We start from the raw sequence: 23,436 nt of genomic DNA, 5'->3' as shown, positions 1-23,436 counted from the left end.
TGGGGAGAAGAGGGTCAGTGATGTAAATATCGACATCAACATAACACTGTTTTAATAGGAAGTCAAGTCCTACAACGTCACTTGATTGTAGAGAAAGAGAGAGAGAGAGAGAGAGAGAGAGAGAGAGAGAGAGAGAGAGAGAGAGAGAGAGAGAGAGAGAGAGAGAGAGAGAGAGAGAGAGAGAGCATGTCATTGTTCTTGTAACCATAAAAGCCATAGGTATGGTTGAACTGCAGTAGTAAATGGAACCAATTGGCTTCTTTTAGAAAGAGTTTCTTGGTAAAGAACCAGGTCACAAGAGAGTAGGAGGAAATGGAGGTGGTGGGGATTTTGAGGGGAAAAGGCCCAGGTCACACCATGGGATGGTAGGCTAATGTCTCTGGCAGGCAGACTCCTCTGGTTCTCCTCTTTCTCCTGCCCTCTCTCTCTATTGGATTTTGCCTGGTACTGGGTCAGAGAAAGTGTTGATTTACTTATGCATTTATTTCCTATAATTCAAGTCCTGTGATGGATACATATGTGACCTTTGAGGCATTATACACATGCTTGCGTTCTGCGCCTCTTCTCTCTATTTTTGCATGCCGTGCTCTCCCTACAGTAGTTTGACAGGCCACAACTCTGTCATGAAATACAAGTGCAGCGGAGAGAGATGATGTTACGTTTACGCTATGCTTACTATGTACAGTAAGCTATATGCTGATATTTGCATGCAAACAACATTAAACTCACTATTTACTGCAGATGATTGGATTTTCATTTTCATCTTCCTTCCACAGTTAATCTGATATAAAAAATGATTGATCTTGATCTACTTATATGACCTACTGCTACTTTACACTCTATAATCTCTGTTGGCACAACTCTCTGGCTGGCCTAGAGCTAAAGGGTTAAGAAGACTTCCTGCCCTGCCATTCCTCTCTGCTTTCTATCCAATGAGCTTACGTCTGAGTACCAAATGGTAAAAGGTAGTGCACTACAAAGAGAATAGGGTGCCATGAATGAGGCAGAGACTGAGACATACTCTCCAGTAAAGTCAGACAAATAGATTTAGGTTGGCCTCCATCTGGTTCTCTGGTGGTTATGGCCAGAGGGCTGAAACACCATGGGTCAAATTTATATCAACAACACCACGGAGCAACGGGCCAGGGAGAGCAATGTATTCTGGGATAATCCAGCACGCTCACTCCTCCTGGTGACATCAGAGGCGAACGGCAGAGCGAGTGGAAGAGGCAACACAAATATCACAGGTTCTGACTCACTGACTGTAATCTCTTATTCCAGGTTTATGTGTAAAGAGAAGCCAGAAACAGACATTCCTCGCTGATTCAGAGCAATTCAGAGAGCAATTCTCCCAGTGAGCTTTTGCACAAACAGCATGCTCAACATGTTAATGCTTTGCTTGACCATTTCAGCTTACGGTTTACAATGACAGGATGTTAACATTACCACCGAGCCAAATATTACTGCATAGTTTTCCCTTTAGTAAATGCAGCTCTATCAGTTCATGCCCAAAGGCCTACTAGTGCACAGGGAATTCTAATCTTCCTCTTCTTCTTCTAAAATAGACTTGAGTGTGTACATGAAGAGGATAGGAACAGCATCACTATCAACTGGTCACTATCACTATCAATAACAACAGCAACATAACAACATAATTGAAGCTGCTGGCTAGCAGGGTTTTTATCTTAAAGCTCCAGGGAAACATGCTTTGTTTACATTTTCATTAGTTGACTGTAGCTGCAAGTCAATGTCAGTATACAGTATATCTGAGAATATAACATGCATAAGACCCATGTTTAATATGTTTCCTATACATGTTTGACAGTACACTCTTAGAAAAAAGGGTTCTAAAAGGGTTCTTCAGCTGTCCCCATAGGATAACCTTTTGAATAACCCCTTTTGGATCCAGGTAGAACCCTTTTGGGTTCCATGTAGAGCCCTTTGTGGAAATGGATCTACATGGAACCCAAAGTGGTTCTACCTGGAACCCAAAAGGGTTATTTAAAGGCTTCTTCTGTGGGGACAGCCGAATAACCAATTTAGGTTCTAGATAGCACCTGTCTATCTAAGAGTTCAGCCAGCCACACCACTTCATCAATGCACCAATCAGTCTTACCTGAAGTGGGAGTGTTTGAAGATGGCCTCACTGAAGACCTGGCCTAGAAGCCTGGGACTGGCCTGGTTCTGAGCCTCACTCTGGGCCACCCTGACCAGGTGTCTGGTGAGGTGCACCAGGAGCTGGTAGTTGGCCTGGGGCACGTTGGGGGACTCCAGGATGCTCTTCAGCTTCTCACCACACTCCTCCAAGCTCTGAGTTTCTGGAGTAAGAAGACAGAGAAGGGAGAATGAGTTCAAGTGTGTATTGTGTTTGTGTGTGTGTGTGTGTGTGTGTGTGTGTGTGTGTGTGTGTGTGTTGGGACAGAGAGCCAGGCACTAGTAACAGAACATACATATTCTCGGTTCTTTGAATATTTGAGAGAAAAAATCTAGCCTCCCCAACTGCTGCCCTGCTGTCTAGCATAGCAATATGTAGTCCATCCATAAATGGCTTTTTAATAAGTTATAAAGACTATGTCTTCTGTGTCTGTGGATGTTAGTAAAAGCAGCTAACCCACCAGGAGTCAGGCTGGCCTGGGATCTGGCTCAGCTCCTTTGTGTGTTGTCACAGCTCAGACAATAATGTTGTTTAGAGAGGAGCAGACATATTGATGCTCTCACCACAGGTCTTCTCTTCACTCTGCAAACAAGTCGACATCTGTGCCTCTCCTCTGCAAGACTCTGCTCTGTCTAGGCAGCTAGGGGTTCTTTCATAGGAGCCACATAGATACATTATATTCTAGATTCACTTCTGCAGTCTGCAAAAACAGGTTCAATCAACATTGTTTCCACGTCATTTCAACCAAAAAATGCAATGTGACGACGTTGAATCAACGTGGAAAACTGATTGGATTTGAAAAAAGTCATCAACGTAAGGGAATTTGTGACTCGTTTCAGGAAACTAGAAGTATGTCGAGTGTTACTACTTCACAGGAGCGCCTTTTGAACGTAAACTTTTTTTTAATCAAAATGCGTTTTTTGGCAGAAATGCCTTCTGGAACATGTGAACTTTCATGTGCCTTGATAACAAACTTGTATGCCATCTGTAAATACGAATAAAATTGTTAAATTACGAGCCTAGTTGGTTTAGCCACGGAAAAAGACAGCAACCTTCCCGCTAGCCATGATTGGAAATGCCGAGAGATGAGTTTGGATTGGTCTGCCATGTAGTGCGCTTCTGTCTATAACATGAACTGGTCAGTATGTGTTGGTAATCCTTTCTAACGCGGCTTCTTTGAAAGATATCACATAGTAGAACTGCATAAGTGTTGCTCTCCACTTTCTGGAGGACCGAGTTTTGAAATCAGTGGAATTAGAGTATGATAGCTAAGGAGATGGAGAAAATTCTGGCATTTGATTGCAAATATGCAGACGGAGTCGAAAAGAGAACACACAGAAGGCTGTTGTATAAAACACCTGTCTCCGGATTACATCTTCAAACTAAGAGCAACCATGGCATCCGTGACATAGAGGGAGAAGCGTCCATCCATGTATACAGGTAAGATAGTCTAGCTAGCTACATTTTCAGATATGACACGTTTCAAATGTTGTTAGAAAGTTCAAGGTAAAGTGTACTGTTAGCTAGCTAGCTAACATTAGCTGGCTGGCTAGCTAGCTAACGTTAAGTGTATGATCGGTGTAGTAATATTATTGGTATACATTAGAACTAGTAGATATATGGAGGCTTAAATATCCTGATCTAGTGAGATATACATGGCGGAGATTCAATCAAGCTAGTCGTCTTGACTTCTTTCTTATGTCATTCTCGTTGGCACCAAAAGTTTAGAAAGTGTTGATAGGGGACGGAATGCGGTCGGACCATCATATAATTGGCATATACATTACTCTTACTGAATTTCCACATGGGCGAGGATATTGGAAATGTAATCAAAGCCTATTGGATGATAACTTGTTTTTAACTAGGACAGAGGAATTTATAAATGTTTTTTTCCCGACATAACATAGGTACAGCAAATCACCTTATTGTATGGGACACCTTTAAATGTGCCTTTAGAGGCCATGCAATTCAGTACTCATCTCGAAAGCAAAAAACAATTTAGGTCAAAAGAGTCCACACTAACAAAGGAAATAGAAGGTCTAACAGAACAGATAGATAGCAATAAAAACTGTAACATCGAGGTTCAGAATAAATTAGAGGAGGAACAAAAAGAAATGGAGAAACTTATTCAAGAAAGATCAAGTGTAATATATTATAAAAATAAAGCAAACTGGATGGAATATGGGGGAAAAAATGGTTATCTTCAACATAGGAATGCTACCTTATAATAATTTATTGAAACTGGTTACAAATGACGGAGTAACCCATGATTCAACGAATTATATTTTGAAGGAGGAAACAAAGTACTTTAAACATATGTTTTCATTTCAGTCGCCTCCATCTCCTCTAACTGAAGCAAATTGTAGAGATTATTTTTCTATTGATAATGTAAAATGAACAGCCATACAGAAAGACTCATGTGAAGGTGAAATTACACAGGAGGAACTTCTGGATGCAATGAAATACTTTAAGCCTGGGAAAACTCCAGGGTTGGATGGCATACCAGTCGAGGTATACCAAACCTTTTTTGATATACTCAGAGGACCGTTATTAGCATGTTTTACCCACTCCTATGTAAATGGTAGATTATCAGACACTCAATAAGAAGATTTCATTTTTACTGAAACAGGATACAAGTGGAAAATATAAAGATCCAGTCCATAAAAAAATTGGCGGCCCCTTACACTTCAGTGTTGTGATGCAAAAATTCTAGCAAAATGTATAGCGCATAGAATTAAAAAGGTATTGTTGGACATTATTCATTCTAATCAGACATGTTTTTTACATGGGCGATACATTGGAGATAATATAAGGCAAGTACTGGAAACAATAGAACACTATAAACAATCTGGGAAGCCAGGCCTACTACTCAAGGCAGACTTCGAAAAGGCATTTGATAAAGTACAACTGGGGTTTATATATAAATGCCTGGAGCATTTAAATTTTGGACAATCTCTTATAGATTGGGTTAAAATCATGTATAGTAACCCTAGGTGTAAAATAGTAAATAATGGCTATTTCTCAGAAAGTTTTAAACTGTCGAGGAGTGAAACAAGGTTGTCCACTATCGGCATATGTATTTATTATTGCCATCGAGATGTTAGCTATTAAAATCAAATCCAACAATAATATCAAGGGATTAGAAATCCAGGGCTTAAAAACAAAGGTGTCATTGTACGCTGACGATTCATGTTTTCTTTTAAATCCAAAACTTGAATCCCTCCACAGCCTCATAGAGGATCTAGATCAGGGGTGTCAAACTCATTTTAGCTCAGGGGCCACATGGAGGAAAATCTATTCCCAAGTGGGCCGGACCGGAAAAATCATGGTATATATAATTTAAAAACAACAACTTCAGATTGTTTTCTTTGTTTTAATACGATCAACATACAACATAAAGCTGGAGCCTGAGGACAGTGTGTCCAAAATAGTACAAGCACAACATCACTATTAATCATAAAACACGTCAAGTTTATTTGAAAATTCTAAAGAAAAAGAACACAAACACACAATACCTCAGTGATTAACAGAACTGTTTCACAGATCACAGAACTATATCAGGGGGTCATTTCTCAGGCGGAAATGTAGATAAAAAGAATGAAATCCTGTTCCCCAAACAAGTGCAAGAACCACAGAGTCAAGAATAGGTTAAATATACAAATAAAATAAAATCAATTAAAAACAATAGCACATCAACATAAAAACATATAAACATAAAGCTGGAGCCTGAGGACAGTGTGTTCAAAAGCACAACATCACTATTAATCATAAAACACCTCAAGTTATTTGAAAGTTCTGAGGACAAAGAACACACAAACACACAATGCCTCAGTGATTCACAGAAGTATATCACAGATCACAGAACTATATCAGGGTGTCTCATGTAGCACTTTAAGTGGGGTTGCATAGTTTATTTGACTCCTGATACCTGGCATCTTTTAGCTTTCACCAGCGCATCAATATCAGGCGTCACATCCTGAGTGGCAGCCAACATCAGGATGTGATTCAAGTGCTTGTGCGTGAGCCTTGAGCGCAGCTTTGTTTTATTTATGCTCATTACAGAGAAAACTTGCTCACAAAGATATGTGGTTCCAAACATGCACAACAGTTTTGCAGCGAGGGCTGTCAAGTTGGGGTAACCTGGCAAGAGATTCTGATTAAATGTGTCCAAGCCAGCTGCGGCAAATTTGCCCTTCAAATCCGAGTCACACTGCAAGTCTATTATTTCAAGTTGGATGCTGACGGGCAGATCAAAGGGATTCACGGTGAATGGCGAGCAAAAAACTTTGAAGTCTTTCTCCAGTTCACCAAAAATCTGAAAGCGTTGCTCAAACTCCCGTAACAGTCCCGTTATTTTATCTTTGAACCGCTTCATGTCTGCCACATGTTGGGTCGCGCACACATTTTTCAGACAGGGGAAGTGAGCTGCATCACCACCGGCAAGTTGCGTCTCCCACAATGACAGCTTCAACTTGAAAGAACGTATGCTGTCATAATACTGTGTGACAACTTTGTTGCGCCCTTGCAGCTGTTTGTTCAAGTTATTCGGGTGCTCTGTAACATCCACCATAAATGCAAGGTCCTGCATCCATTCTGCGGAATGGAATTCTAACACTGGTTTGCCCTTTTCTTCCATGAACTGTTCAATTTCTTCTCGTAAATCAAAGAAATGCCTCAGCACCTCGGCTTAACCATCTTACCTCAGTGTGGTATGGCAGGCCATAGATGTGGTCTTTCTCTCTGAGAAGGCTGTCAAACTGACGGTGATTCAGGCTTCTGGATCGGATGAAATTAACAGTTTGGATGACCACCTTCATGATGTTATCCATCTTTAATGACTTGCAACACAAAGCCTCCTGGTGCAAAATACAGTGAAAAGTCAAAAAATCACGTCCTCCATTTGCAGATTGCACTTTCTCTCTGAACTTTGTCACAACGCCTGCTTTTTTCCCGATCATTGAGGGCGCACCATCTGTAGCCAGGCTGACAGCGCGGGACCAGTCCACTCCGACCCTGTCAAGCGCGCCGACGAGTGCGGTAAAAATATCAGCTGCTGTCGTTGTATCTGTCATCGGCACCAACTCCACGAACTCCTCGGTGACGGTCAATGTGTCATCAACTCCGCGGATGAAAATGGCCAGTTGTGCAACATCTGTAATGTCCGTGCTTTCATCAATTGCAACCGAAAACGCAATAAATGACTTTACTTTTTGCTTCAACTGGCTGTCCAAATCCACTGAAAGATCGGAAATCCTGTCTGCAACTGTGTTTCTTGTCAGGCTGATATTTACAAAAGCCTGACGCTTTTCAGGGCACACAATCTCCGCTGCCTTCATCATGCATGTTTTTACAAATTCACCCTCACTAAATGGTTTTGAAGCCAATGCAATTTCATTAGCAATGAGGTAGCTAGCTTTCACTGCAGCGTCACTGATGTCTCGGCTGTGAGTAAACACAGACTTGACCTACTTGCTCTGCCCCGGTATAAACAGTTTGCTTGCTTAACACAATTGCTATTGCGCCATCCAGTGGAGGCAATTGGAACAGCAGTTTATTTTATTGAAAAATTGCAGCACATTTTTATACTTTACAAAATCATCTCGCGGGCCGGATTAAACCCGTTTGCGGGCCTGATCCGGCCCGTGGGCCGGACGTTTGACACCCCTGATCTAGATACAGTGGGGAAAAAAAGTATTTAGTCAGCCACCAATTGTGCAAGTTCTCCCACTTAAAAAGATGAGAGAGGCCTGTAATTTTCATCATAGGTACACGTCAACTATGACAGACAAATTGAGATTTTTTTTTTCTCCAGAAAATCACATTGTAGGATTTTTTATGAATTTATTTGCAAATTATGGTGGAAAATAAGTATTTGGTCACCTACAAACAAGCAAGATTTCTGGCTCTCACAGACCTGTAACTTCTTCGTTAAGAGGCTCCTCTGTCCTCCAGTCGTTACCTGTATTAATGGCACCTGTTTGAACTTGTTATCAGTATAAAAGACACCTGTCCACAACCTCAAACAGTCACACTCCATACTCCACTATGGCCAAGACCAAAGAGCTGTCAAAGGGCACCAGAAACAAAATTGTATACCTGCACCAGGCTGGGAAGACTGAATCTGCAATAGGTAAGCAGCTTGGTTTGAAGAAATCAATTGTGGGAGCAATTATTAGGAAATGGAAGACATACAAGACCACTGATAATCTCCCTCGATCTGGGGCTCCACGCAAGATCTCGCCCCGTGGGGTCAAAATGATCACAAGAACGGTGAGCAAAAATCCCAGAACCACACGGGGGGACCTAGTGAATGACCTGCAAGAGAGCTGGGACCAAAGTAACAAAGCCTACCATCAGTAACACACTACGCCGCCAGGGACTCAAATCATGCAGTGCCAGACGTGTCGCCCTGCTTAAGCCAGTACATGTCCAGGCCCGTCTGAAGTTTGTTAGAGTGCATTTGGATGATCCAGAAGAGGATTGGGAGAATGTCATATGGTCAGATGAAACCAAAATATAACTTTTTGGTAAAAACTCAACTCGTCGTGTTTGGAGGACAAAAAATGCTATACACAATACCTACTGTGAAGCATGGGGGTGGTAACATCATGCTTTGGGGCTGTTTTTCTGCAAACGGACCAGGACGACTGATTCGTGTAAAGGAAATAATGAATGGGGCCATGTATCGTGAGATTTTGAGTGAAAACCTCCTTCCATCAGCAAGGGCATTGAAGATGAAACATGGCTGGGTCTTTCAGCATGACAATGATCCCAAACACACCGCCCGGGCAACGAAGGAGTGGCTTCGTAAGAAGCATTTCAAGGTCCTGGAGTGGCCTAGCCAGTCTCCAGATCTCAACCCCATAGAAAATCTTCGGAGGGAATTGAAAGTCCGTGTTGCCCAGCGACAGCCCCAAAACATCACTGCTCTAGAGGAGATCTGCATGGAGGAATGGGACAAAATACCAGCAACAGTGTGTGAAAACCTTGTGAAGACTTACAGAAAACGTTTGACCTGTGTCATTGCCAACAAAGGGTATACAGTGGGGGAAATAAGTATTTAGTCAGCCACCAATTGTGCAAGTTCTCCCACTTAAAAAGATGAGAGAGGCCTGTAATTTTCATCATAGGTACACGTCAACTATGACAGACAAAATGAGGAAAAAAAATCCAGAAAATCACATTGTAGGATTTGTTATGAATTTATTTGCAAATTATGGTGGAAAATAAGTATTTGGTCAATAACAAAAGTTTCTCAATACTTTGTTAAATACCCTTTGTTGGCAATGACACAGGTCAAACATTTTCTGTAAGTCTTCACAAGGTTTTCACACACTGTTGCTGGTATTTTGGCCCATTCCTCCATGCAGATCTCCTCTAGAGCAGTGATGTTTTGGGGCTGTCGCTGGGCAACACGGACTTTCAACTCCCTCCAAAGATTTTCTATGGGGTTGAGATCTGGAGACTGGCTAGGCCACTCCAGGACCTTGAAATTCTTCTTACGAAGCCACTCCTTCGTTGCCCGGGTTGTGTGTTTGGGATCATTGTCATGCTGAAAGACCCAGCCACGTTTCATCTTCAATGCCCTTGCTGATGGAAGGAGGTTTTCACTCAAAATCTCACGATACATGGCCCCATTCATTCTTTCCTTTACACGGATCAGTCGTCCTGGTCCCTTTACAGAAAAACAGCCCCAAAGCATGATGTTTCCACCCCCATGCTTCACAGTAGGTATGGTGTTCTTTGGATGCAACTCAGCATTCTTTGTCCTCCAAACACGACAAGTTGAGTTTTTACCAAAAAGTAATATTTTGGTTTCATCTGACCATATGACATTCTCCCAATCATCTTCTGGATCATCCAAATGCACTCTAGCAAACTTAAGACGGGCCTGGACATGTACTGGCTTAAGCAGGGGGACACGTCTGGCACTGCAGGATTTGAGTCCCTGGCGGCGTAGTGTGTTACTGATGGTAGGCTTTGTTACTTTGGTCCCAGCTCTCTGCAGGTCATTCACTAGGTCCCCCCGTGTGGTTCTGGGATTTTTGCTCACCGTTCTTGTGATCATTTTGACCCCACGGGGTGAGATCTTGCGTGGAGCCCCAGATCGAGGGAGATTATCAGTGGTCTTGTATGTCTTCCATTTCCTAATAATTGCTCCCACAGTTGATTTCTTCAAACCAAGCTGCTTACCTATTGCAGATTCAGTCTTCCCAGCCTGGTGCAGGTCTGCAATTTTGTTTCTGGTGTCCTTTGACAGCTCTTTGGTCTTGGCCATAGTGGAGTTTGGAGTGTGACTGTTTGAGGTTGTGGACAGGTGTCTTTTATACTGATAACAAGTTCAAACAGGTGCCATTAATACAGGTAACGAGTGGAGGACAGAGGAGCCTCTTAAAGAAGAAGTTACAGGTCTGTGAGAGCCAGAAATCTTGCTTGTTTGTAGGTGACCAAATACTTATTTTCCACCATAATTTGCAAATAAATTCATAAAAAATCCTACAATGTGATTTTCTGGATTTTTTTTCTCAATTTGTCTGTCATAGTTGACGTGTACCTATGATGAAAATTACAGGCCTCTCTCATCTTTTTAAGTGGGAGAACTTGCACAATTGGTGGCTGACTAAATACTTTTTTTCCCCACTGTATCACTAAAAGCTTCAGTCATACAAAAATTATACTTAAATCCGAGCTGGTTCTCTAGCAAACTAGTAAGATTGTCTCACCCAATTTTCTAGAAAGGACTTTTTCCCTTTATTCAAATCATCTCCCAAATATCACTATTTCTAAAACAAGCCATAGAAAGTTGGTTGCAATTTCAATTTCATCCTCCAGAAATGACAGAACAAATATTGCAACATATATTGTGGTTAAACTCAAATATACTAATTGATAAAAAAAACATTATTTTATGAGAAAAAAAAAAAAAAAAGGTATAATCTTTGTAAATTATATTATCGGTAGGAATGGTGGAGTTATGTCGCACATACAGCTAACAGAAACATGAAAATGTCTGCTCTACCCACAATTACAATCAAATAATTGCAGCATTCCCGCGGAAATTGAAGAGGAAAGTGGAAGGAGGAAAAAGTAAGGAACTTGTCTGTCGGCCTTGCATTTTAAGACCATAATTGTTTAAAGAAAATCGTGATAAATAAAAAGGTTTACCAGTTTAATTTAAGGACCAATAGATTGCAAAATAGTTGGGAAGGGATTTTTGACGTATCGATTCCATGGCATAGTGTTTATGAACTGATACGCAAAACGACGCCGGATTCAAAACTTATAATTTTTCAATTTAATTTATTATATAAAATTCTTGCTACCAATATAATGTTATTTGTATGGGGGATACAATATTCCCAGCTCTGCAGATTTTGCTGTGAAGAGACAGAATTATTAGATCATTTGTTTTGGTACTGTCCATTTGTAGCTTGGTCCAGGAATGGCTGAAGGATTGCAATATTTGCATGGAGCTGACCCTGCAGATAGCACTACTGGGTGATCTGAAAAGTTATAGTCAATCGATCAATAATATAATAATACCTTTAGCAAATATGTTTATTTTCAATTCACAAACTGTAGAAAAAATTAGCATAGAAAGGTTCAGAACTTTTATAAAACATCACAGTACAGTTGAAAAATATATGGCAAATAGAAATCCAATATGGATGGTGTTAAGAGATAGATGGGAGGTGTTGAATGGAGCTGAAGGATGGGACTTATAACAACAACTAATAACAACAAGATAACTAGTGTAAGACATACTGTGTCCATAATAAGTATATAGGTTATATATTGTGAGCTTTTGTGAAAGAGCACAGTTAGAAAGATATGGCATATATGAGCATACCAGATGGACATCATGAAAATGATCGGAGGAAGTTCAGGAGTAAAAACAAACAAAATATAATTATTGACTGTGTCCATAAAATGTATATAGTATGTATGAGCATGAAGTAGAGGCCTAACCATTGTTGTTCACTAGTTTACTCCAATCAGGGAGGGGATGGTGGGGTTGGAAAGTAATATATATATATATATATATATATATATATATATATATATATATATATATACTAGTATCTCAGAGCCATTTGCATTGCTAGTTATAGCCTAATGTTAGCTAGCTAACATTGAACCTGGTTGGTTAGCTACCTGCAGATTCATGCAGTGTCACGCCCTGGCCTTGAGAGCCCATTTTCTTTAGTTGGTTTGGTCAGGGTGTGAATTTCTATGTGTAGATCTAGATATTGTAGATCTATGTTGGCCGGGTGTGCTTCACAATCAGAGGCAGCTGTCGATCGTTGTCTCTGATTGGGGATCATACTTAGGCAGCCATGTTGCCTACCTATGTTGTGGGATCTTGTTTCTGTGTGTTTAGAACTTCATGTTACGTTGCTTTTGTTGTGTTGTTCGGTGTATATTCAATAAACAAACATGTACGCATGCCACGCTGCACCTTGGTCCAATCCTGTACTCAACGAACGTGACAGAAGATCCCACCACCAACGGACCAAGCAGTGTGCCCAGGAGGAGCAAACACCCTGGACACAGGTGGGGAAGATGTGGTCTTGGGAGGAGATATTTGCTGGTAAAGGACCCTGGGCGAAGGTAGAAGCACAGGTAGGAGAGGATCAATGGCGAGGGGGGGGGGGGGGCGGGGGGCACACGGGGTGGTTGGCTAAGCAGCAGGCGGCTCGGAGAGACCTGCAGATTAGCACTCGAACAGAAGAGACAACCACCTTACGAGGGCTGATCGCGAAGATAGAGCAGGAGAGCGCCCTTCAAGAGGAGGCGCTGCAGGAGGCCCTTAGGGAGAAGGAGTCAATGGTTGCATGGAGAGAGGAGCTGGCCAGGCAACAAGAGAAGCTGAGAGAGGAATTAACACTCCAGCAGCAGAGAGCTCAGTCGTTAGAGCAGAGGTTAGCAGAGCCAGCTACCCGCACTCGCTGTAAGGAGCGTGTGTTCATTGTGGAACCAGGTTATGCATAGATACGCACTGTGTCGCCAGTGCGTCCTGTGGCAGCGCCCCGCACGTGCCGTGCAAAAGTGGGCATCCAGCCAGGAATGGTTGTGCCAGCTTTACGCTCCAGACCTCCAGTGCGCCTCCATGGTCCAGTATATCCTGCGCCGGTTCTACGCACTGTGTCACCAGTGCGCCTCCCCAGCCCGGTACGGCCCGTACCTGCTCCTCGCACCAAACCAGTGGTGTGTGTATCCAGTTTGGTACGGCCCGTTCCTGCTCCTCGCACCAAACCAGTGGTGTGTGTATCCAGTTTGGTACGGCCCGTACCTGCTCCCCGCACCAAACCATATGTCAAGCTGTATATTTGGAGCACATGCTGCCCAAACTGCAGCCTTCTTGAGAGCGGGCTCATGAGTCCTCCTGTGGTTGGCGGTTGCAAAAAAAATAAAATAAAAAAATATATATACTACATATATAATATATACTGTATATATTTCCTTTTTTGTTTTATTATTTTATTTGCTGCCTCTTGGGCCCTCTACTGGCCTGGGCCCAGGGGCTTCAGCCCTGGTAAGTCCCTGCATTAATCCGGCCCTGTGTGCTGAGGATTATAATGTTTGTAATACTAACATATACATTCCACTATGCCCATAGAAGAGGAAGCAAAGATAATTATATTGTGCTTACTGAATTAAATTAAAGCGAGCTTGTCATTCAGACCAGACTTACTGATTGAATCTCCGTATTAACTACATTATAGGTACTAAAATCTAATGCAGCTAGCTATTCATTCACACACACTGTACATGAAGGTAGCAGAATGTGATCCATATTGACTTATTAGAGTGGTGCATTTGGACCTCGCAGGGTTTTCAGTGTTAAAACCCATGTTTGTGATCGATCCTAATAACTCAAAGTGCTCTGGACTTAACCCACAACCAGCAGAATGGCCTCAGTAAATCTGTCTGTCCTGACTGACATTGTGATTTTTAGCTGAGAGTGTTTGTTGAGCCTTAGTGGTGTGTTTGTGTGGGTGTGGGTGTGGGTGTGGGTGTGTGTGTGTGTGTGTGTGTGTGTGTGTGTGTATATTTTAGCTGCAGACAGAGCAGAATGCAGCACCATGAGTGCTCAGTATAGAGCATCTCATGTCTACTGATAAGGACTACTCTCCTGTTAGCTGCTCTTGTCGCCTGGCTGAGGCTGGCCTTTCTTTTAATGAGTTCCACCCACGCCTGGAGCCATTAGCGCTGGCCTGGTTAAGGCTGGCCAAGCGTGCTTATATGAGATAAATGTCTTAGGGTCAGGGGTCAAAGGTTAGCAGGGCCGTGCACATACATTTCAGGGGGCAGGTGCTAAAAATAAAAAAATGGTACCCAGACTGGGAAATGGGCACACGCGAGCTCTGTACAGGGCATACCAAAGGACAGAGTAGGAGTGGGGGGTGGCAAACTTGACGACGTCACGGTAACTTTGGGGCAGTGGGTTCAGAACAAAAACTACAAAAACTGTATACAACAAATATATAATTATACCACCACCCAAAAGGGCACTTGAAGAGTGGGAGGGCAAAGTGGCAGGTGCTTGGGCACAGGTGACGGAGGAGGTGGTGGCAGGGCAATGGTCATGTGTGTTGAGATGGAGGGTGTGTTTGTGTGTGTGTGTGTGTGTGTGTGTGTGTGTGTGTGTGTGTGTGTGGATGAGTGTGGAGGTGTGTGTGTGTGGGGGGGGGGGGGGGGGCTGTGTGTCAGCTGTGTTGACTTCCTCTCGTCTCACCTCCTCAGACCACAGACGCAGCCAATGACTGCTACCCACCCATACCCCCTGCTCTCCCTCCCCCAAAATCCATCCACATCCCGTCTGGAGCTGTGATCGCCCCTCCCTGTCCCTCTCGGTCCTCATGGCCCCCCTTGGTCCTTATCAATACGATCTGACCCTGGCTCAGTAGAGGACAAGGCTGGGAACTTGGCCTGTCCATCTGACCCTGAGAACCTACTGGACACTGGGAATGGGCACAGAGGAAGGGGGGATGGGAGGAAGGGGAGAGGACCTTTGGGTGCCACTGATCGGTCGAGTGGCTTTCCATCTGTCCCTAAGGACACTGGACACTGGGCAGACCCGGGAGGATCGGAGGATGGAAGGAAAGCAGGACGGACGGAAAGGAGGAAAGAGAGTAGATGTGGGTGCTATAGGGCTACTGACTGGTCTAATGGCTTCCCATATGGACCTGGCCTACTGGGCACTAGGACATTGGGCAGCCCAGGGAGGAGGGAGTAAGGGAGGGTTAGAGCTGGGTGCTAGGCAGACCTGGGTTCAAATACTATTTAGGGTATTTCAATTATCTTCAAAGACATTTGGAAATAGTAGCTAGCTAGCTAACTTTTTATTTTGGATCCCGCGACACAGTTGGCATCAGTTGCTGGGATTGCTAGTCTCTGTCCAGTGATCCTGCCGACCAAGGACGGGTCTGAGGAGCTATTTAGGGTTGCAGCTAGACTAGCTGCTAGCTAGCAGCAAATCAAGCTAGTGGGGTTTTCTTGAGGGCTTGAAAGCAGCCTGTGATGCAGTTAGCCATTGTGGCTGGGACCGCAGATTGTCCAGGGTTTGTGGCTGTCCAGATCCCTGCTGTTTGTTGTTTTCAATCTTCTCTGTGACCTGCCCTGTCTGGAACTGCGAGGAGTAACAGCGTAACCTACGTTGCAAGCTACCATGACAAAGACCAAAGCCGGCGGGAGTACCGTTGTCGAGGACAGTGGTGTCTCTCTATCACACGTGAAGGATCTTTTAAACGAACAAAAATAGTTCTACAAGCAGTTGTTACAACAACAAGAAAATAGCTTCAAGTGCTTTGTCCAAATACTGGTGGATTTGACTAATAAAAGAATGGACAGAATAAAATAACAGTTTGCAGTTCTCCCAGGGTCAGCTCGATGAGTTGAAACAGGAGAACGGCAAGATTACAGCAATCTGTAAGTCATTGAGAGAGGACATCAGTTATGTGTGTGAATCCATGATAACAATGACGGATTAATCAGACTATCTCGAGGGACTATCAAGGCGTAACAACATGGTTGTGGACGGAATTGCAGAATCTACACATGAGACCTGGACGGAGTCTGAGGACAAAGTGAGGGAAATGATCTCTGAGAAATTGAAGATGGATCACAGAAAGATTGAGGTGGAGCGCGCCCACAGGACTGGAAAACCCACCACCGGCCCAGGTGACAGGCCCAGGCTGATAGTGGTCAATTTCCTGAGGTTCAAGGACAAGGTAGCTGTTCTGGAAAGAGCCAAAAACTTGAGAGGAACATATATATTTCTCAACAAGGACTATCCTGAAGCTGTGCGCCAGAAGAGGAAAGAACTTATCCCAGCCATGAAAGCTGCCAGAGCGTGTGGGGACATTGCTTACATCTGCTTTGACAGGCTCATTGTTCACCCTCCCTCCCAGAAGCCTGGAAGGGATGAGAGAGCCAAGCCTATGGGTTTGTAGCTTCAACCACGCAGCACAGACACACACACACACACACCAATTGATTAATGGACTGCTGAATGTGTATTTTTACTCTTGCTTTGTTTGCTCTTTTCAGTATTATGTCTATCTCTGATAAGCTACCCAGGAAAGGGCTGAAAATAGCCCATATTAATATATGTAACCTTAGAAATAAAGTTTATGAAATCAATAACTTGATAACATCAGATAACATTAATATATTGTGAGACTCACTAAGATAATTCATTTGATGATACAGCAGTAGCAATACAAGAATATAACAGCAGAGAGAACAGTCTATGACTAGGATGGCTGGAGTCTTTGACACATTTTAGGGCCTTCCTCTGACACCGCCTGGCAGGAAGCTTGGCCCCAGTGATGTACTGGGCCGTACGCACTACCCTCTGTAGTGCCTTGCGGTCGGAGGCCGAGCAGTTGCCATACCAGGCGGTGATGCAACCAGTCAGGATGCTCTCGATGGTGCAGCTGTAGAACTCTTTGAGGATCTGAGGACCCATGCCAAATCTTTTCAGTCTCCTGAGGGGGAATAGGCTTTGTCGTGCCCTCTTCACGACTGTCTTGGTGTGTTTGGACCATGATAGTTTGTTGGTGATGTGGACACCAAGGAACTTGAAGTTCTCAACCTGTTCCACTACAGCCCTGTCAATGAGAATGGGGGTGTGCTCAGTCCTCTTTTTTTCCTGTAGTCCACAATCATCTCCTTTGTCTTAATCATGTTGAGGGAGAGGTTGTAATCCTGGCAACACACGTCCACATCTCTGACCTCCTCCATATAGGCTGTCTCATCATTGTCGGTGATCAGGCCTACCACTGTTGTGTCGTCGGCAAACATAATGATGGTGTCATGGGTGAACAGGGAGTACAGGAGGGGACTGACCATGCACCCCTGAGGGGCCCCCGTATTGAGGATCAGTGTGGCAGATGTGTTGTTACCTACCCTTCACTTGCCACATCTAAAGCCTTTTCTTTTGGTGTGATGCTATAGGCCACCAAGTGTCAACAGTCAGTATCTAAATAATACCTGCAAAATGTTTGATAGTGTATGTGATGTAAATAGAGAGGTGTACTTTATTGGGGACCTGAATATTGACTGGTTTTCATCAAGCTGTCCGCTCAAGAGGAAGCTTCTTACTGTAACCAGGGCCTGTAATCTGTTTCAGGTTATTAATCAACCTACCAGGGTGTTTACAAACACTACAGGAACAAGATCATCCACACGTATCGATCACATTTTTACTAATACTGTAGAACTTCTAAAGCTGTATCCGTACCCATTGGATGCAGTGATCACAATATAGTGGCTATATCCAGGAAAGCCAAAGTTCCAACAGCTGGGCCTAAAGTAGTCTATGACTAATATGTGGATGATGTAAAAAATATTTGTTGGTCTGATGTGATTAATAAGGAGCATCCAGACGCTGCACTTGATGAACTTATGAAATTGCTTCTTCCAATTATTGATAAACATGCACCTGTTAGGAAACTGACTGTTAGAACTGTTAAGGCTCCATGAATTGATGAGGAATTGAAAAACTGTATGGTTGAAAGAGATGGGGCAAAAGGAATGGCTAATAAGTCTGGCTGCACATCTGACTGGTTGACTTACTGCAAATTGAGAAATGATGTGACTAAACTCAACAAAAAGAACAAGACACTGTATTAAGAAGCCAAGATTAATGATATAAAGAATGATGAAAAAAAAAACTTTGAGTAAATTAAATTATGGGCAGAAAGACAAATTCTACTCCATCTTTCATCAAATCAGATGGCTTATTCATCACAAAACCATTTGATGTTGCCAATTATTTTAATGATGACTTAATTGGCAAAGTGGACAAACTTAGGCAGGAAATGCCAACGATGAACAGTGAGCCATCGTATTCATGCATAAAAAAACAAATAATGAAAGAAAAGCATTGCAAGATTGAATTTTGTAAAGATAGTATGGGAGAGGTGGAAAAAGTATTGTTATCGATCAATAATGACAAACCTCCTGGCATTGACAACTTAGATGGAAAGCTACTGAGGATTGTAGCTGACTCTATAGCCACTCCTATCTGTCATATATTTAATCTGAGCCTAGAGGAAAGTCTTTGTCCTGAGGCCTGGAGGGAAGCCAAAGTAATCCCGCTACCCAAGAATTGTAAAGCGACCTTTACTGGTTCTAACAGCAGACCTATAAGCTTGATGCCAGCTCTTAGCAAACTGTTGGGGAAAAAATGGTGTTTGACAAAATACAATGCTATTTCTCTGTAAACAAATTAACAACAGACTTTCAGCATGCTTATAAGGAAGGGCACTCAACATGTACTGCACTGACACAAATGACAGATGATTGGTTGAAAGAAATTGATAATAAGAAGATTGTGGGAGCTGTACTGTTAGATTTCAGTGCAGCCTTTGATATTATTGACCATAAATCTGTTGTTGAAAAACCTACGTGTTATGGCTTTCAACGTCTGCCATATCGTGGATTCAGAGCTATCTACCTAATATAACTCAAAGGGTTTTCTCTAATGTCAAACATGTAAAGTGTGGTGTTACCACAGGGCAGCTCTCTAGGCCCTTTTTTCTATTTTTACCAATGACCTGCCACTGGCATTAAACAAAGCATGTGTGTCCATGTATGCTGATGATTCAACCATATACGCATCACAACCACAGCTAATGAAGTCACTGAAACCCTTAACAAAGAAAAAGGAAAGGAGGACAGGTAAAGCGGGTTGGGGAATTAGTGCCGATCGTCAGAGAGAGAGAGAGAGAGAGAGAGAGAGAGAGAGAGAGAGAGAGAGAGAGAGAGAGAGAGAGAGAGAGAGAGAGAGAGAGAGAGAGAGAGAGAGAGGAGAGAGAGAGAGAGAGAGAGAGAGAGAGAGAGAGAGAGAGAGAAGAGAGAGAGAGGAGAGAGAGGAGAGAGAGAGAGAGAGAGAGAGAGAGAGAGAGAGAGAGAGAGAGAGAGAGAGGAGAGAGAGAGAGAGAGAGAGAGAGAGAGAGAGAGAGAGAGAGAGAGAGAGAGAGAGAGAGAGAGAGAGAGAGAGAGAGAGAGAGAGAGAGAGAGAGAGAGAGAAAGAGAGAGAGAGAGCGCCCGGGAGGACAGGCTGAGTTCTCTGCAGCATGACAGACAAAGAGACAAGCATGGAGAAAAGCTAATGATTACTGTACACAACATAGGTTCACAAAGTACAGACAAATGAATGAACCCAGAGCTTGTTAAATGTGCTCAGCACAAGCCTGCATCTCAGAGACATTAGAAAGGATCCATAACCCCATAGGTTAACAAGAAAGCCGACGGTACGGACAACCAAGTGTCATTTATACACTGAGTTTACAAAACATTAAGAACACATGAAACACACACCCACACAGGAGCCAGTCAGTGCACTGTATCATATCATCACTAATGACGAAACTTCTACCAGTTTAAAGGCGTTGTAGGCTAAACGTCCATGCCAAGTTTCGGTTCCAACAGGTCATTGCTGTAGCCTACAGAAAATGGCATCTTGGTCGTCAAAACGTTTTCAGATAAAGGATTACTACTAAAGGAAAATAAAACACACAAGTGAGTATAAATGAGTCAACTGCTGCGCCACTCGGGAGGCCAGTGCAAAACTTTTTTAAACATATTTAAGTTGAAATGTTACAACAACCTAGCTACGTTTTTGTTATTTGGAATGATTAAATAGGCTACTTTTTGAATAGGGCCACAGCATATTATGCAAATCTGCAAGCATAGCAGCAAATGCTGGACAAATATTATTCATATCTACTTTTGTTTTAATATGTTATACAGCATCCTATGTACAGTTGTGGTCAAAAGTTTTGAGAATGACACAAATACTAATTTTCACAAAGTCTGCTGCCTCAGTTTTGATGATGGCAATTTGCATATACTCCAGAATGTCATGAAGAGTGATCAGATGCATTGCAATTAATTGCAAAGTCCCTCTTTGCCATGAAAATGTACTTAATCCCCAAAAAACATTTCCACTGCATTTCAGCCCTGCCACAAAAGGACCAGCTGACATCATGTCAGTGATTCTCTAGTTAACACAGGTGAGAGTGTTGTCGAGGACAAGGCTGGAGATCACTCTATCATGCTGATTGAGTTAGAATAACAGACTGGAAGCTTTAAAAGGAGGGTGGTGCTTGAAATCATTGTTCTTCCTCTGTTAACCATGGTTACCTGCAAGGAAACACGTGCCGTCATCATTGCTTTGCACAAAAAGGGCTTCACAGGCAAGGATATTGTGGCTAGTAAGATTGCACCTAAATCAACCATTTATCGGATCATCAAGAACTTCAAGGAGAGAGGTTCAATTGTTGTGAAGAAGGTGTCAGGGCACCCAAGAAAGTCCAGTAAGCGCCAGGACCGTCTCCGAAAGTTGATTCAGCTGCGGAATCGGGGCACCACCAGTGCAGAGCTTGCTCAGGAATGGCAGCAGGCAGGTGTGAGTGCATCTGCACAGTGAGGCGAAGACCTTTGGAGGATGGCCTGGTGTCAAGAAGGGCAGCAAAGAAGCCACTTCTCTCCAGGAAAAACATCAGGGACAGACTGATATTCTGCAAAAGGTACAGGGATTGGACTGCTGAGGACTGGGGTACAGTCATTTTCTCTGATGAATCCCCTTTCCGATTGATTGGGGCATCCGGGAAACACCTTGTCCAGAGAAGACAAGGTGAGCACTACCATCAGTCCTGTGTCATGCCAACAGTAAAGCATCCTGAGACCATTCATGTGTGGGTTTGCTTCTCAGCCAAGGGAGTGGGCTCACTTACAATTTTGCCTAAGAACACAGCCATGAATAAAGAATGGTACCAACACATCCTCCGAGAGCAACTTCTCCCAACCATCCAAGAACAGTTTGGTGACGACCAATGCCTTTTCCAGCATGATGGAGCACCTTGCCATAAGGCAAAAGTGATAACTAAGTGGCTCAGGGAACAAAACATCGACATTTTGGGTCCATGGCCAGGAAACTCCCCAGACCTTAATCCCATTGAGAACTTGTGGTTGATCCTCAAGAGGCGGGTGGACAAACAAAACCCCACAAATTCTGACAAACTCCAAGCATTGATTATGCAAGAATGAGCTGCCATCAGTCAGGATGTGGCCCAGAAGTTAATTGACAGCATGCCAGGGCGGATTGCAGAGGTCTTGAAAAAGAAGGGTCAACACTGCAAATATTCCCTTTGCATAAACTTAATGTAATTGTCAATAAAAGCCTTTGACACTTATGGAATGCTTGTAATTATACTTCAGCATACCATAGTAACATCTGACAAAAATATATCATAACACTGAAGCAGCAAACTTTGTGAAGACCAATATTTGTGTCATTCTCAAAACGTTTGACCACGGCTGTGTTATGTGGGCAGCTTGTCTCTCCCTGTTCTGTTTCCCTTCCTCCTTGTTTTGTCCCCTCTTTTTCTGTTGTATGTGTGTTTGTCCCCTTTATGTGGGTGTGTCTGGAGTGGAGCAGGGGGCGGGCTCAGGATCTGCCTCTCCTGTGCAGCTGCGGGTTGTTTCCAGTGATTCCTGCCTACGCAGCTGCATCCTATTCTCTCATCAACCTACACTACTTATTCCTGGGCATGGCTCTCCACCGGCGCCAGATCGTTGTTCTTACCAGAGCGGTAACTTGGCTCACCAGTAAAGTTATTTTGTCTTTGTCTTCAGCCTGGCTCTCCACTCTCCTTAACCTGTCGTTTGTTTTGTCTTCAGTTCAGTCATACCTCCCAACCTGCCTGCCTTCCTGCCTGTCGGTCGGTCTGCCTGCCTGCCTGCCTGCCTGCCTGCCTGCCTGCCTGCCTCAGCCTCTCCTTCCTCCGGAGCCGACTAGCCCACTCTGTTCCTTTACTTCAGTTGTTTTTGGACTAAGACAATTTGAACTTTTATTAAAATATTTTTGTTTCTTCCACTCCCTTTGTCGTGTTGGTTTCTCTGAGTGCTGGGTTGAACCATAGCCTTAACAGAACGATCTGGCCATGGACCCAACAGAGAAACAGCACGGGGCAAACAAAGACAGCTTCCAACAAGCTATCCAGGCTCAAGGAACGTTGCTAGGACAGCATGACCAGTTGATTCGGACTCTTGTGGAGGATAATCATCAACTGCTGAACCAGGTGACTCAGTTAACTACACACGTCTCTAAATTGTCTGTTATCAGTTCTCCATCTCTCTCTGAACCCCAGTTTGATGCACCCCAAGTTGTTTCCTCGGACACTAGGCAGGCTTCGTTCCGTCGGGAACCCCCTGTCACGTCGCCTGAACCGTTCAATGGAGAATTGGACAAGTGCCGGGGATTTTTGCTTCAGTGTGACTTGATTTTTCGGCAGAGACCACTGTCGTTTTCTACTGATTCATCTAAGGTACATTATGTTCTGGGGCTGTTAAGAGGGAAAGCTCTGGTTTGGGCTGAGGCTGTGTGTTCAGATCAAACTTTGACTGGATTGACTTTTGCTGATTTCTCTGCTAAATTGAAGACTGTTTTTGACCATCCTGACCATGTGGGTAATTCCTCCAAGATACTTTTTAATTTGAGGCAGGGTTCTAACAGTGTGGCAGAGTACTCTATTGAGTTCTGGACGTTGGCAGCGGACTCCAAGTGGAACAATGTGGCACTTCAAGGAGCATTTCTAAACGGTTTAAATGAAGCCATTAAGGATGAACTGGCTGCTCGTGATGAGCCACATGATTTACATTCTCTCGTTTCCCTGTCCATCAAGCTAGACAATCGGTTGCGGGAGAGGCGTCGGGAGAGAGGCGATCGGCCACATCTATGAGGACGAGTTCCCCAGCCTCCAACC

At 43.4% G+C, this 23,436-nt stretch overlaps 1 protein-coding gene across 1 annotated transcript in view; it reads right to left on the bottom strand.

Moving 5' to 3' along the window:
- The window catches only part of pik3r3b (phosphoinositide-3-kinase, regulatory subunit 3b (gamma)), a 362,415-nt gene that overhangs the window by 157,924 nt on the left and 181,055 nt on the right, over positions 1 to 23,436 (bottom strand). The window contains exon 5 of the mRNA XM_084186117.1: positions 2,117 to 2,318. Within this exon, the coding sequence (XP_084042243.1) occupies positions 2,117 to 2,318 (202 nt within the window). The remainder of the gene's footprint in view (positions 1 to 2,116; positions 2,319 to 23,436) is intronic.

This window comes from Coregonus lavaretus, assembly GCF_964263955.1.
Source record: "Coregonus lavaretus genome assembly, chromosome: 21".
In the NCBI taxonomy this organism is placed as follows: domain Eukaryota; kingdom Metazoa; phylum Chordata; class Actinopteri; order Salmoniformes; family Salmonidae; genus Coregonus; species Coregonus lavaretus.
The sequence above is the reverse complement of the archived record's forward strand: the minus strand, read 5'-3'. Positions and strand labels throughout refer to the sequence as shown.